Source organism: Sorex araneus, chromosome 3 (assembly GCF_027595985.1).
Source record: "Sorex araneus isolate mSorAra2 chromosome 3, mSorAra2.pri, whole genome shotgun sequence".
NCBI classification, from domain to species: Eukaryota; Metazoa; Chordata; class Mammalia; order Eulipotyphla; family Soricidae; genus Sorex; species Sorex araneus.
In genome coordinates, this window is record NC_073304.1 from 148,103,809 (window position 1) to 148,118,671 (window position 14,863).

General features: G+C 39.8%; 1 protein-coding gene across 1 annotated transcript in view; it reads right to left on the bottom strand.

Annotated features, from left to right (window-relative positions):
* Positions 1 to 14,863, bottom strand: part of TBX15 (T-box transcription factor 15) — a 152,332-nt gene that overhangs the window by 20,166 nt on the left and 117,303 nt on the right. The window contains exon 7 of the mRNA XM_004614428.2: positions 4,019 to 4,116. Coding sequence (XP_004614485.1) covers positions 4,019 to 4,116 — 98 coding nt within the window. The remainder of the gene's footprint in view (positions 1 to 4,018; positions 4,117 to 14,863) is intronic.

Genomic DNA, 14,863 nt, shown 5'->3' on the forward strand with positions numbered 1-14,863 from the left:
CCTGGCATTGTACATTCCCCCAAGCATTTCAGCGAATGGTCTCTGATCTCAGAGCCAAGAGCAGCCCTTAAGCACCACTGAGTATGACCTTCCCCCAAGTGGAGACATCATATTTTCTGACTTCAATATGCCACAAAGTGATAGTAATTAAAATTTTAAGGTATAGAATGGAAAACAGATATACACATCAATGGAATAGAACTGAAAGTCCAAAAATAATCCCACATATTTTCAATATTTGATTTATGACAAAATATCTAATAATGGAGAAAGGAGTCTCCAACAACAATTGGTGTAAAATAACTAGAAAATTGCATGCATAAGAATGAAACAGCACTACTCTCTAACGACATACACAAGAGAAATTTCAAATTGATTAAAGATATTGGTTTAAGACCCCAAACTACAATGTATGTGGAGGGGAATAGTAGATAAAACCTTGCAGGACATGAGTGTTTGATATGTTTGGAGAAAGTTGGCACCATCAGAAGTAATCCAATAAAAAAAGAGAAGATTTCAATAAGCATTTCACCAAAGAGAATGTACATATAGCTAAAAGGCATAAAAAATGCTTACTATAAATAATTATTGGAGAAATTCAAATTAAGACCACAATGAGAGAGACAGGGATCTGTCTCAAAAGGCTAGAGCGTGAGGCTGGAACAATAGTATAGTAGTACATGGGGTAGAGCATTTGCCTTGCACGTGGCCAACCCAGTATGTTCCCCCAATTCCTGCCAGAGTGGTCTCTGAGCACAGAACCAGAAGCAAGCCCTAAGAATTACCGGGTGTGACTCCAAAACAAAAACAAACATACTAGAGTGCATGACAGATACTCATTAGCCTTAGGTTCTATCTCCAACACTGTATAGTCCCTTGAGCGCTTCCAGGTAGCAAAACCCAAGCAAAATCTAAGAGTAAACCTGAAAACCACTGGGTTGATGCCCAAAAACAAACAAAAAAAGAAGAAGAAAAAGAAAAAGTACCACAATGAGAAGCCACCTTACATCTGTGAATATGGCTTACATCAAATGCAGTGATATCGGGGCCAGAGCCAGGTACAGCAGATACCATGCACGTGGCCAACCCGGATTCGATCTCTGGCATCCCATATGGTCCCCCAAGCAACCACCAGGAGTAATTCCTGAGTGCAGAGCCAGGAGTAACCCCTAAGCATCACTGGGTATGACCCAAAAAGTAAAAATAAAAAAGCATCAATATCAAGTATTTAAGAGCATGTAAATAAAAAATTAACCCTCAGTGATTGTTGGTAAGAATGTAAACTGGTACCACCTTTTGGGAACATGGCACTTACTCAAGAAGCTAAAAAGAATAAAATAGCTATCATATGAGCCATTAATCTCACTTATGTATATCTATATTAAAAGTAAGAAAACAGGGTCAGGGCAATAGTATAGTGAGTAAGCCACCTGCCTTGCTCATAGTTGACCCAGGTTCGATTCCTGGCATCTCACATGGTCCCCCAAGCACATCCAAGAGTGACTCCTGAGTGCACAGCCAGGTGTAACCCCCGAGAATTACTAGCTGTGGTCCAAAAACCAAAAATGAGAAAAATATTAACCAAAAAATTATGTTCACTTCAATATTCATTGCAGTGTAATTTACAATGGCCAAAATATGGAATCAACTGAAGTACCTATTAACGGGTGATTGAATAAGAGAAATGTAACAGATTTATATAAAGAAAAATTATTCAGGTATTAAAAAGAATAAAACCTTTCCTTTGCAGCTAAGTGGAAGAGGATCAAGGATTTAATCAAGAGATTCAGGAGTAGGGGCTGGAGCAATAGCACAGCAAGTAGGGCATTTGCCTTGCATGCAGCCGACCCGGGTTCAATTCCCAGCCTCCCATATAGTCCCCTGAGCACTGCCAGGAGTGATTCCTGAATGCAGAACCAGGAGTAACCCCTGTGCATCGCCAGGTGTGACCCAAAAAGCAAAAAAAAAAAAAGTTTCAGAAGTAACCCTTAAGCATTGCTGGGTATGGCTCAAAAATGAAAGCCAAAAAAAGATTAACAGATAAACAATATAAGACAAACCAGAGTCCAATGATACTAGAATTAAAGTTACATGAGGATCCATAAGGTACATGGAAGAAAATGTAGGTAAAACCTTCCACGATATTGAAGCTAAAGGTATCTTCAAAAATGAAATACCACTGACCAAGTAAATTGAAGCAAAGATATACAAATAGGACTACATTAAAGTAAGAAGTTTCTGTGCCTCAAAAGAAACAGTGACCAAGATACAAAGGCAGCCCACAGAACAGGAAAGTTTATTTACCCAATACTCTTCTGATAAGGGGTTAATATCAAAGATATACATGGCACTGGTAGAATTTTACAAGAAAAAACATCCAATTCCATGCAAATATGGGGAGAAGAAATGGACAAAAACTTCCTCAAAGAAATTTGAAAAAGAAAAAAAGAAATTTGAGTGGCATAAAGGCACATGAAAAAAATGCTCTTCGTCACTAATCATCAGGGAGATGCAGATCAAAACAACAATACAATATCACCTCATACCATAGAGACTGGTAAATGTCCAAAAGAACAAGAACAACAATGCTGGCATGGATGTGGGGATAAAGGGACTCTCATTAACTGTTGATAGGAATGCTGACTAGTACAAACTTTGTGGAAAACAATATGGACATTCCTCAAAGGAAAAAAACAGAAATTGAGCTCCTATTTAATCCAGCAATACCACCACTTTGGGGAATATACCCTGGGGGCTCAAAAATACATAGCAGAAACAATATTTGCACTCCTATGTTCATTGCAGCATTATTCGCAATAGCCAGAATCTGGAAGCAACTGGAGTGCCCGAGAATAGACGAATGGATAAAGAAACTATGGCACATCTATGCAATGGAATACTACACAGGTGTTAGAAAAAATGAGGTCATGGAAATTTGTCTATAAATGGATGAACATGGAGAGTATCATGCTGAGTGAAATGAATCAGGAGAGGGTCAGGTATAGGATGACTGCATTCATATGTGGTATATAAAAATATATAGTAGAAGACTAATATCCAAGGTAAAGAAATCAGAGGCTAGGAAGACTGGTAAATGGTTGGAATCTACCACAAGTATGTGTGGGGAGGAGGGCAGATAAGATAGAGAAGAGAAAAGTAGAACAACAATAGCTGGGAATGATCACACTGGATAAGAACTGACTGTAAAAATAGGTAAAGGGATATGAAGAATGAGGAGGAGGAGGAGGAGGAGGAGGAAAAGAAGGAGGAGGAGGAAGAAGAAAAAGGAGAAGCAGAAGGAGAAAGAGAAGGAGAAGGAAGGAGGAGAAGGGAAAAGGGAAGTGTGAGAGGGAGGGGAAGGGGAAAGGGAAGTGTGAAAGGGAGGGGAAAGGGAGGGGAGGAGGGGGAGGGGAAGGGAGGAGGGGAGGAGAGGGGAGGGAAGAGGGGGAGGGGAGGAGGGAAGGGGAAAGGGGAGGGAGGAGGAGGAGGAGAAGTCAATGACGACGACGATGACGACAACAATGACAGGCTGGGGAGGGGTGATGGGAGGGAACCTGTGGACACTGTTTCTGGGAAATGTACACTGGTGGAAGGTTGGGTAGAAGCTTTGGAACACTGTGCGACTGAAACATAATCACTAACAGCTCAGTAAGGGTCTATCTCACAATGATTCAATTAAAAAATCTTTTAAAAAGTTACATGAGGAGAGAAGGGAGGGTGCAGGGAGAGACTGAGGGAGTTAAATGAATGCTTAGTAATAAAAACAACTGTTACCATTATTGTAATCAGGAAAATATAACTTTGACAGAAGAATTTTGAGGACCAGAAGTGCTGTTTGTCTACAAAAGTTGTGATACTTGATAAATTATGGAAGCTACCACGGTGTTTTTCATTATTTACTCAAGTTGCATTCAGGTACTGTATATCCCTAAGCTCGGCCTGGGGTCAGATGTGCTATATTCAGATTAGTTCCCTTCCCTCTTAGGCCCTATACACAGGCCTGAGCCCAGGGCTTTACCTTGCTGCTTCTGCATGGTGGTGAAGTCTTCAAAAGTGAGTGTGCGCACGGGAGGTCTCCAGAAAGCATAAGTCTCCATGATGGCTTCCAGTCCAGTTCTGAAAAGGTAAAAACAAAACAGAAAGTGAAGTCTCGAATAATCTCAAGAAATGCACTGACTTTGTGAAGCCCCTGAGACACGTTTTTCTGACAGAAGGATCTACAGATAGGAAATGCAGAGACACATCATCACATCAACAGTAGGTACTGTGGAGGGACACAAGTACAGTGACACTGGACTTCAGGAAAAGAAAACAGTAAACCCAATCCCAATTATTTGCAAGCAAGTTATGAATGGGAAGAAATTTTATTCTGACCTACATTCAAAGGAAGTTTGATCTTTATTAAAACAAGATTTTCATTGTCAAAGCTTAAGGTCAGTAATAGTACTAATAGGAGTAAGCAGAGGAGAGCATTGGCTGTATTTTCTACCATAGGGACAAGTCATCATTAATCTTCATTACCCATCATTAAGGACTGGAGCGATAGCACAGCAGGTAGGGTGTTTGTCTTGCACGCGGCTGACCCTGGTTCGATTCTTCTGTCCCTCTCTGATAGCCCGGTAATCTACTGAGAGTAACCCACCCGCACAGCAGAGCCTGGCAAGCTACCCGTGGCGTATTCGATATGCCAAAAACAGTAACAACAAGTCTCACAATGGAGACGTTACTGGTGCCCACTCAAGTAAATGAACAATGATATGACAGTGATACAGTGATATCCATCACTGTATTACCATAGTCCGTTGACACTACCTTTCCAGGAGGCTAGAGCAAAAGTACAGTGAGCGGGGAACTTCTTTGAATACAGCTCTCCCAGGTTTGATCCCTGACACCACATATGGTCCTAGATTACCACCAGGAGTGACCCTTGTGCACTGAAATAGGAATAATCTCTGAGAACTGCCGGATGTAAGCCAAAAACAAATGACTATCTGCAGATAAATATAGTGTGTGGTCCCAGAAATTATCACTGTATCACTGTCATCCTGTTGTTCATTGATTTATTCAAGTGGGTGCCAGTAACGCCTCCATTCATCCCAGCCCTGAGATTTTAGCTGCCTCACCTTACTCATTTTTCCCAACAATTGGAGGCTCTTTTCAGGGTTAGAGGAATGACACCTGTTATTGTTACTCTATTTGGCATATTGAATATGCCACGGGGATCTTGCCAGGCTCTTCCTTGCAGGTGGGATACTTTCGGTAGCTTGACAGGCTCTCTGAGAGGCATATACATACATATATATATATATATATTTCCCTTTATGATGAAGTGTCAGGCAGCCATGAGGCTGCACAATCCAGGAATATGTTTACTCATGCGTGAGGCTCGGCCCAAGCATGTGGAAAGTGGCCTGGAGTGTAGCAGCGGTTGGGGACCTGGGAGCAAAGATCCTCTGCCTGCTTCTTCCAATCTCCAGTGACCCAGGAGTCACACCCATAAGCCACCTTCTGCCAGTGCCAGATAATCTCATTGGCCACCGTCCAGAACTCATGGCTGCTTCTCCTGGAAGGGAGCATAAAATGAGGCCCCCATAGCCATGCCACCGGACTCCACGCCAGGGGTTACACAGAAGGGGGCAGCTGAGAGCCGTCCCTGCCCCAAGGAACCCAGCCCTGGCAGGCGACCTCCACTACCCAACCACTGTCACGCTCCAGGTCACTTTCCCAGAAATTATACCCTACACAAAAGAACAAATATATTTCTACAAAATATCTATCTGTACTTTTTAATCTAATAATCAAGCTGATCATTGAGGGCTGTATACTAACTTGAAACAGGCAGGAAACATCTCAAATATTTTACAAATATATCTTTTTAAGGATTCTGCCTCATTGATAAACTTCAGAAAGTTTATTGATTGAACTATGTACAAACCGTGGTGTTTATCCTTCTCACTCTGTCATGTTTAAGGTACTGTTAGACTTTGTGTTAACATACTTATACAGACCGTTTCAGGCATATTCTTGCAGATTCTAAAACAGGACTGATTGGAGATTATTTTGAAGTTTTAAGCATGGGTTCTGATTTTTGAATTTTATTTAACTACCACACTTCTAAGTGGAGAGACGCTGAAATCAGGATAAGAATAAAGGAGTTGGTGGAAGGAAAAGAAGAATCAATGACCCCAGAATGATAGCACAGTGGATAAGGTGCTTGTCTTGTACGCAACTGACCTGGGCTCAATACCAGTAACCCATATGGCCCCCTGAGCCCTGCCTAAAATAATCTCTGAGCACAGAGCCAGGAATAAGCCCTTAGTATTGTCAGGTATGGCTCTAAAGAGAAAAATTTTTCCTTAAAAAAAAGAAAGAAGAGTCAATGACAAAGGTCCTTTCCTTTCAAAGTTACAGGGAGGTGGCTGGATCCCCCTTCCTTAAAAAGAAGAAACTTTTCTTTTCAATTTGATATTTTTCTCATCAAGATAATAATTTCTTATTTTTTACATCAAGATCTTTATTTTTTAATTTATTCTTTTATTGAATCACCATTTGGAAAGTTACAAAACTTTCAGGCTTTGGGGCTGGAGCAATAGCACAGCGGGTAGGGCTTTTGCCTTGCACGCGGCCGACCCGGGTTCGATTCCCAGCATCCCATATGGTCCCCCGAGCACCGCCAGGGGTAATTCCTGAGTGCAGAGCCAGGAGGTAACCCCTGTGCAATGCTGGGTGTGATCCAAAAAAAGCAAAAAAAAAAAAAAACAACTTTCAGGCTTAAGTCTCAGTTATACAATGCTCGAACACCCATCCCTTCACCAGTGCACATATTCCACCACCAATAATCATAGTATACCTCCCCCCAACCACTCACCTCCCCAGCCCCCCACCCCACCTATGTAACTGATAAATTTCACTTTACTTTCACTTTACTTTGATTACATTCAATATTCAACAAAAAACTAACTATTATTGTTTGGAGCTTCTCCCCCCTAAAGTCGGACCTGCTGAAAAAGAAGCATTTGATAATTTGTTTTCCATTGCTGAGAATGAAGAGATATGAGGATGAGCAGCCACACTAGTGGCCGCACGGTTTTGGATTTCTGTATTTTAGTAACTAAGTCCAGAGAAATATCTTCCAGAAATTGCATCATTGGAAGCTTCTACCTCTCAGCTACTTTATATACCATATGAGTGCAATCTTTCTATATCTGTCTCTTTCTTTCTGACTCATTTCACTCAACATGATACTTTCCATGATTCACTTATATGCAAATTTCATGACTTCGTGTCTTCTGACAGTTGCATAGTATTCCATTGTGTAGATGTGCCAACGTTTCTTTAACCAGTCATCTGTTTTGGGGCACTCTGGTTTTCTCCAGATTGTGGCTATTGCAAACAGTGCTGCAATGAACATAGAAATGCAGATGTCATTTCTACTATACCTTTTTGCCTCTCCAGGATATATTCCCAGAAGTAGTATTGCTGCATCAAATGGAAGCTCAATTTCTAATTTTTTGAGAATCATCCATATTGTTTTCCAAAAGAGCTGAACCAGTTGCCATTCCCACCAGCAGTGAAGGAGAGTCCCTTTCTCCCTACATCCATGCCAACAGCGGTTGCTTTTGTTTTTTGGATGTGGGCCAGTCTCTGTGGTGTGAGATGATATCTCATTGTTGTTTAGATCTGCATCTCCCTGATGATTAGTGATGTTGAACATTTTCTCATGTGCTCCCAGCCATTCGGATTTCTTCTTTGGGATAGTTTCTGTTCATTTCATCACCCCATTTTTTTGATCGATCGGCAGTTTTCTTCTTGTGGAGTTCAGTCAGTGCATTGCATATCCTTGATATCAACCCTTTATCGGATGGGTACTTTTCCATTCTGTAGATTGTCTTTGTATTTTGGTCACTGTTTCTTTTGAGGTGCAGAAGCTTCTTAGTTTGAGATAGTCCCATTTATTTATCTGTTTTCACTTGCTTGGCCAGTGGTGTGTCAGCTTTGAAGATACCGTTGGCTTCAATATTGTGGAAAGTTTTGTCGACCTTGTCTTCAGTGTACCTTAGGGATTCTGGTCTGATGTTGAGGCTTTTAATCCATTTTATCTGTCTTTTGTACATGGTGATAGGTGAAGATCTAAGCCCATTTTTTTGCATGTAGCTGTCCAATTTTGCCAGCACAATTTGTTAAACATACTTTCCTTGCTCTCTTATCAAAGATTAGATGATCATATATTTGGGGGGTGTGTGTCAGAGTATTCAACCCAGTTCCATTGGTCTGTAGCTCTGCCTTTATTCCAGTACCATGCTGTTTTAATTACTACTGCTTTGTAATAGAGTTGGAAGTTAGGAGGTTGATTCCTCCCATTTTCTTTTTTTTTAAATTTATTTTATTGAATCACCATGTGGAAAGTTACAAAGTTCTCAGACTTATGTCTCGGTTATACAATACTCAAACACCCGTCCCTTCACCCGTGCCCATATTCCACCACCAAAGACCCCAGTCTACCTCCCAACACCCACCCTCCCACCCCCATCCCCACCTACGTAATTGATAAATTTCACTTCATTTTCTCTTTACCTTGATTACTTTCCATAATTCAACACAAAACTCACTATTGTTGGAGTTTTCCCCCAAGAAAGACAGCCCTACTGCCAATGAAGCATTTGATAATTAGTTTTCCATTGCTGAGACTGGAGAGATATGAAGTTCCACTGTCAAGTACATAGAATTTTTTCCCCTCCTTCCCGCGCCACCAAGTTCATACCTGCTTAATAAATAGTTCTCATATAATGGCTGACACCACACCGCCCGATGAGAAAAAGAGCTATTTCCTGCCCTCGGCCAGCATGGGGCTATGTCTTAGTTCACAGTCCAGAGACATGGCTGCAAGCAGTTTCTGGAACCAAGAGTAGTTCCTCCGTATTCTGGTTGATCTGCAGCAACGTGGCCGCACAAGAGTGTGGCCACCCGGGTTGAATCTCGGCGGAGCATGTGCTAGTATCAGTCCGAGACTCCCCAAGTGTCCTGCTGTTCCAAGTACATAATTTTTTTTAATTTTAATTCCAACCCCCCATTCCCGCACCTCTAAGTTCGTGCCTGCTTCATAGACCTCATAATATGGTGGACTCCACAACACGTTTCTCCCAGAAAAGGGAAAAGAACCAAGAAAGGAGGATATTTCCTCTCGTCGGCCAGCATGGGGCTATGGCTTAGTTTACAGTCTAGAGAAATGGTTACTATTTTGATTACCTTCTATATTTCAACAAAAAACTCAGTATTATTGTTTGGAGTTAACCCCCACAGTCAGACCTGCTAAAAAGGAACCCTTTCACATTTCTGACACTAAAGATATAATAGGTAGCGCTGCCGCGATAGCAGCCGCGATGTTTTTTGGTTTTTTTTTTTGTATGAAGTCCAGGGAAAATTCTGCCAGTATTTGCATCCCTGCAAGCTTTTACTTCCCTTTTGTGGTGCTTCTATGGAGAAGCCTGGAGAGAAAAACCGCCCTCTGGGATCACCTGGACATCCCACTGGTACCTGCATTCTGTGTTCTAAAACCGGCTGTTGCCTTGCTGCGCCCAGTAAGGAAGAGTTGAGAGAGAAAGCCCTGCCCCGCTGGCGGCGAATGGGCCAGGGGCTCCCATCCCAGTCTGAGGGCCTCTCCGTGAGCTGCTCGTGTCCAAAATAGCTCAGTTGCCACCGGGGTCGAACTCATAGGGCAGCAGAAACGCGATTCCTCCCATTTTCTTTTTCCCAAGAATTGCTTTAGCTATTCGTGAAGGCTTATTGTTCCATATGAATTTCAGGAGCTCTTGCTCCATTTCTTTGAAGAATGTCAAGGGTATCCCTATAGGGATCACACTGAACTTGTACAATGCTTTGGGGGGGATTGCCATTTTGACAATATTAATTCTTCAAATCCATGAGCAGGGGATGTCTTTCCATTTCCTCGTGTCCTCTTTTATTTCCTGAAGTAGCATTTTGTAGTTTTCATTATACAAGTCCTTTACCTCCTTAGTTAAGCTGATTCCGAGGTATTTGATTTTTTGAGGCACAATTGTGAATGGAATTGCTTTGATCATATCGCTTTCTTCTCTCTCATTATTTGCACATAGGAAAGCCATGGACTTTTGGGTATTGATTTTATAGCCTGCAACTTTATTATATGAGTCTATTGTTTCTAGGAGTTTCTTGGTAGAGGTTTTAGGGTTTTCTAAGTATAGTATCATATCATCTGTGAATAGTGAGAGCTTCATTTCTTCCTTTCCTACCTGAATGCCCTTAATATCTTTTTCTTGCCTAATCGCTATTGCAAGTACTTCCAGTACTGTATTGAACAGAAGTGGAGAGAGTGGGAATCAAGGAAGAAATCAAAAAGTACCTAGAAACAAATGAGAATGAAGACACGAGCTACCAGAACCTGTGGGATGCAGGTAAAGCCGTATTAAGGGGGAAATTTATAGCCCTGCAAGCATATCTCAGGAAGAAAGAAAGGGCCCACACAAATAACTTGACATCACAGCTCAACACCTTAGAAAAGGACCAACAAAAGGAGCCCAAACCAGGCAGAAGGAAAGAGATAATAAAACTTTGAGCAGAAATTAACGACATGGGGGGGCTGGAGTGATAGCACAGCAGGTAGGGCGTTTGCCTTGCACATAACCGACCCGGGTTCGATTCTAAGCATCCCATATGGTTCCCCAGCACGGCCAGGAGTAATTCCTGAGTGTAGAGCCAGGAGTAACCCCTGTGCATCGCTGGGTGTGACTCGAAAAGCAAAAAAAAAGAAAAAAGAAATTAATGACATGGAAACCCAAAAGACAATTTGAAAGATCAATGAAACCAAGAGCTGGTTCTTCAAGAAAATAAACAAGATTGATAAACCACTACCAAGACTTACAAAGGAGAGAGAACCCTTATAAGCCAAATCAGAAATGAAAAGGGGGACATCACAACAGAAACCAAAGAAATTCAAAAGATCATCAGAGACTACTTTGAAAATCTGTATGCCATGAAACAAGAGAACCTAAAAGAAATGGATAAATTCCTGAATTCCTATAATCTCCCAGGGCTGAACCAAGAAGACCTGGAGCACCTGAATAGTCCTATTAATATCAAGGAAATATAAACGGTAATCAAAAGTCTTCCCAAAAACAAAAGCCCAGGTCCAGACAGATTCACTAGCGAATTCTTCCAAACATTTAAAGAGGATGTATTGCCAGTCCTTCTCAAGCTTTCCCAGGAAATTGAAGAAACAGAACCCCTCCCAAACAGTTTCTATGAGGCTCATATTTCCCTAATACCAAAAGCAAACAAAGACACCACCCAAAAAAAGAAAACTACAGGCCAATATCCCTGATGAACACAGATGCGAAGATTCTCAACAAAATATTAGCAAATAGAATTCAACAACTCATCAAAAAGATCATACACCATGACCAAGTGGGATTCATCCCGGGGATTCAAGGATGGTTTAACATCCGGAAATCAATCAACATAATCCATCATATCAACAAAGAAAAGATAAAAAAATATCATATATCAATAGATGCAGAGAAAGCATTTGACAAGATCCAGCACCCGTTTATGATGAAAACTCTCACCAAAACGGGTATAGAAGGGACCTTCCTCAATATAGTGAAAGCCATTTATCACAAACCTATGGCAAGCATCATCCTCAATGGGGAAAAAACTAAGAGCCTTCCCTATAAGAACAGGGACAAGACAAGTTAATAATTTCTTTACTGGTTTGCCTTCTTTCTAGGTAACACACTTTCAGAGTTCTCTTCAGTCTGCATGCCAAAATAAAAACTGATAAATTTTATTTTAAGGGAGAACAACTATCTTTTTGTTATCAATGACTCTAAGATCCTTTGGGTTCTTCTCAGATTAGTGGATTTTATCTACTGATTGAATTTTTGCATTGGAAATGTTCCTTTCTGAACAGGTCTTACTTGGCAGAGTTAAATTTCTGAAATCTTCCTTGAAATCTTGGATGCTTTAAATACAACAATCTTGGCAAAGCAAACTGTATTTTAAGAAGAGATTCTGAGGAGAGAGTGTTGTGTGGTGTTTATTAGCTGTTAATCTGTTAGAAGTAGGATTAGAAGACTTCGCTAACTAGTCATCCTACGTTAGTACTGAAAACAGTACATGAAACTAATTGTGGAGAGAAAAAGCTCAAGCATTTAGGGAGCTTAAAAAGAGGGGCCAGACAGATGATAGAGCCATGCTGAGACTTGACAAATATAAGAAATAGATAGGCCAGGCTTAGATATTACTGCCCTCTTTTAGAATGTTGGCAGCCAACCAAAATATTTTAGGACACCCTTTAATGGCATGGGAAGCCAATAATAGAGTCTTAACTGTCTTACCTCCTATGAATTTTTCTTGAGTACAAGAATGAATGTTATTCATGAACAAAGGATAGTTTCTTCCCATGTAATAACAAAATAATTTTTAAAATTCAATAATACACTGATTTCTACTGATATTAACAAAGAAATGGAAAACAAATCTTGGCTTCATTTTATAAGGTACAAAGTTAATAATTTAACTTTTAATTATTAAAATGCATAATAATTTAAGCCAACTCTATAGATATTGACTATCAATCCATTTATCTAAATCTAAAAGATGAGTTATAGAATCACAGATTTAAATTTTAAGAAGGGTCTTGAGTACCATTTGCTTCTACTTACTATGATATCTTGTATGGCTATCAAGTTTCTGTTAGAGTATCTTCAAAGACTTTGAGTATTTTAGAATGTTTATTTTGAACTCAGGCTGAAATGTTTTGTTCTTCTCTCAATGGGTAAAAGTAGAAGTATCAGTCACTTTCTACATTTTCATTAGAAGGACCTTCTTCCCTTACTATAAAGCACAAATTATGTAATACGTCACATACATGTATACCTCGGTTTATCCAGTTCAGTAGTCAATGCCAGGATCATTTTAATGAAAAAAATCTATGGAGGGGAGGATAGGTAATAACTACCAAAGTTAGGGGTTAAAACAATACATTATTCGCATCTTTTATTAATCCACAGTATATCTGTCTCATATATTTATTTTAGACTTTCATTAAGTCTATTTACATATTCAGAGCATATTTCTGTTCAGAAAAAATAATTCTACTTGTTAATTATAAGCCACATCTTATTTGTCCTCACACTATAAAACTTCACTGGATAAACAAAACTATTAGAAAGTACTAGTTCCATATTACCAGGATTTGGTGATAAAAGCTTTAGCTAATTGAATGCCTCTACCCATCACTAACATATCTACTCTGCATTCCATGTCGTTCTATGCCTTAACACCTCTTATAGTAAGGCAAAATCTTCTCCATATGCTATATGATAGTCATTCTTTCATAAACTTTAGCCAGGATTCATTGTTCTAAGCCTAAATCTTAGAAAAACAACTTGATGTAAAATCAAAAACTGAAAATTAAAGGAAGTCTCTTGTGTTGGAACTGGGGGAACATTTCTATGTCCGCTTGTGCCTTCCTTGACTTAGACTCAAACAAAATTCCAATTTTACTTTGGCTTCTTTTTTTCCAGCCAATTTGTTTTACTTTCAGCAACCTGAGTTCCCTAACAGAGACTAGTTATTTCTATTCCTTCTTCTCTTACAATAGTCTTTTGCCAACAATCTATTAACATCTTCAGCCAGTTGGAAGTTGATTCAAAATGAATCCTGGGCCACACATTGTTTACTTATTCATCATCATTTCACCCTAGTTTGGTAAAATTTTATCTCAAGTTTCTCAAAAGTGAATTGTCTAATTGCTAGGGGAAAAAGTAGTCTTAGGTAATTCCATGTCACTAACACGTTCCACATGTGGGCCTCTCCAAGTCCGACGCACACCAAAGACCTGATGTCATCTCAGAAGCTTCTGATCAGAGGTGATCAAACTGGCCATCTTCCTCTTGCTTATGTTTCCTTGTTTGCTCCAAACACAATAGAGGCCATATCCAAACCCCTTTTTTCAGTTTTTGGCTGTAATCACCAGTCTGTTTTACAGGCCTCTTCTCTTTAGAATTTTCTATATGCTCACCAGCCAAACCACTAGAAAAAGAAGAAAAGGAAGCAGGCCAAAGAGCTCTTTTGCAAACTGATGATGCCTGGATATGCACTGATTAGGGAAAGGAATAGACTGTGAAGAAGTGTTTCCAACACTATCATTCAAAACAAAGGTGCAACCATTCCTTTGAAACTCAGTAAATATTTAATAACTATGAAAATAATTAGGACACTCAACGATGTTATTAGCACAAAATGAATGGTGACCTCATTAATTTGTCTTCTGATGGAGCAGCTTTTCATGTTTTTTTTCCATTTATCCTCTCACTAGTTCTATCTTACTCAATTTGATTCATCTTCATATAATTTGACACCAGTAAAACAAAGGGAACAAAAGCTATGTATTGATATTAGCCGTTGATCATAACTGGTAAAAGATATTCAAGGGTCAGGGTCTTGAAATAATAAAGGAATTATCAAACAAGAAGAACGATTACATACTAGATTCAGTAGAAAGGAATACAAAAAGGTCACAGGGTTTATCCTTTAGAAGTGTTATATTCAACAAAAACATCAAAAGAATAAGCAAAAGACTACTTCTGGACTATATTATAAATGATACATTCAAGATATGTGGAAGTTACCCTAGAGCATAGAAAAAGATAACCTTAATACACCTGGAAAAAAACAAGGAAGCTTTCATAAAAGGCCAATTATTTAAGTCACTTAGCTTTGTGTCTTTTTCCACACAAAGAGGCAAAAGAGCTTTTCTAGTAGAATTAGTAATATGTCCAAATGATGGGAGATACAAAAGACAAGGCATGTTCTAGAAAAAGGA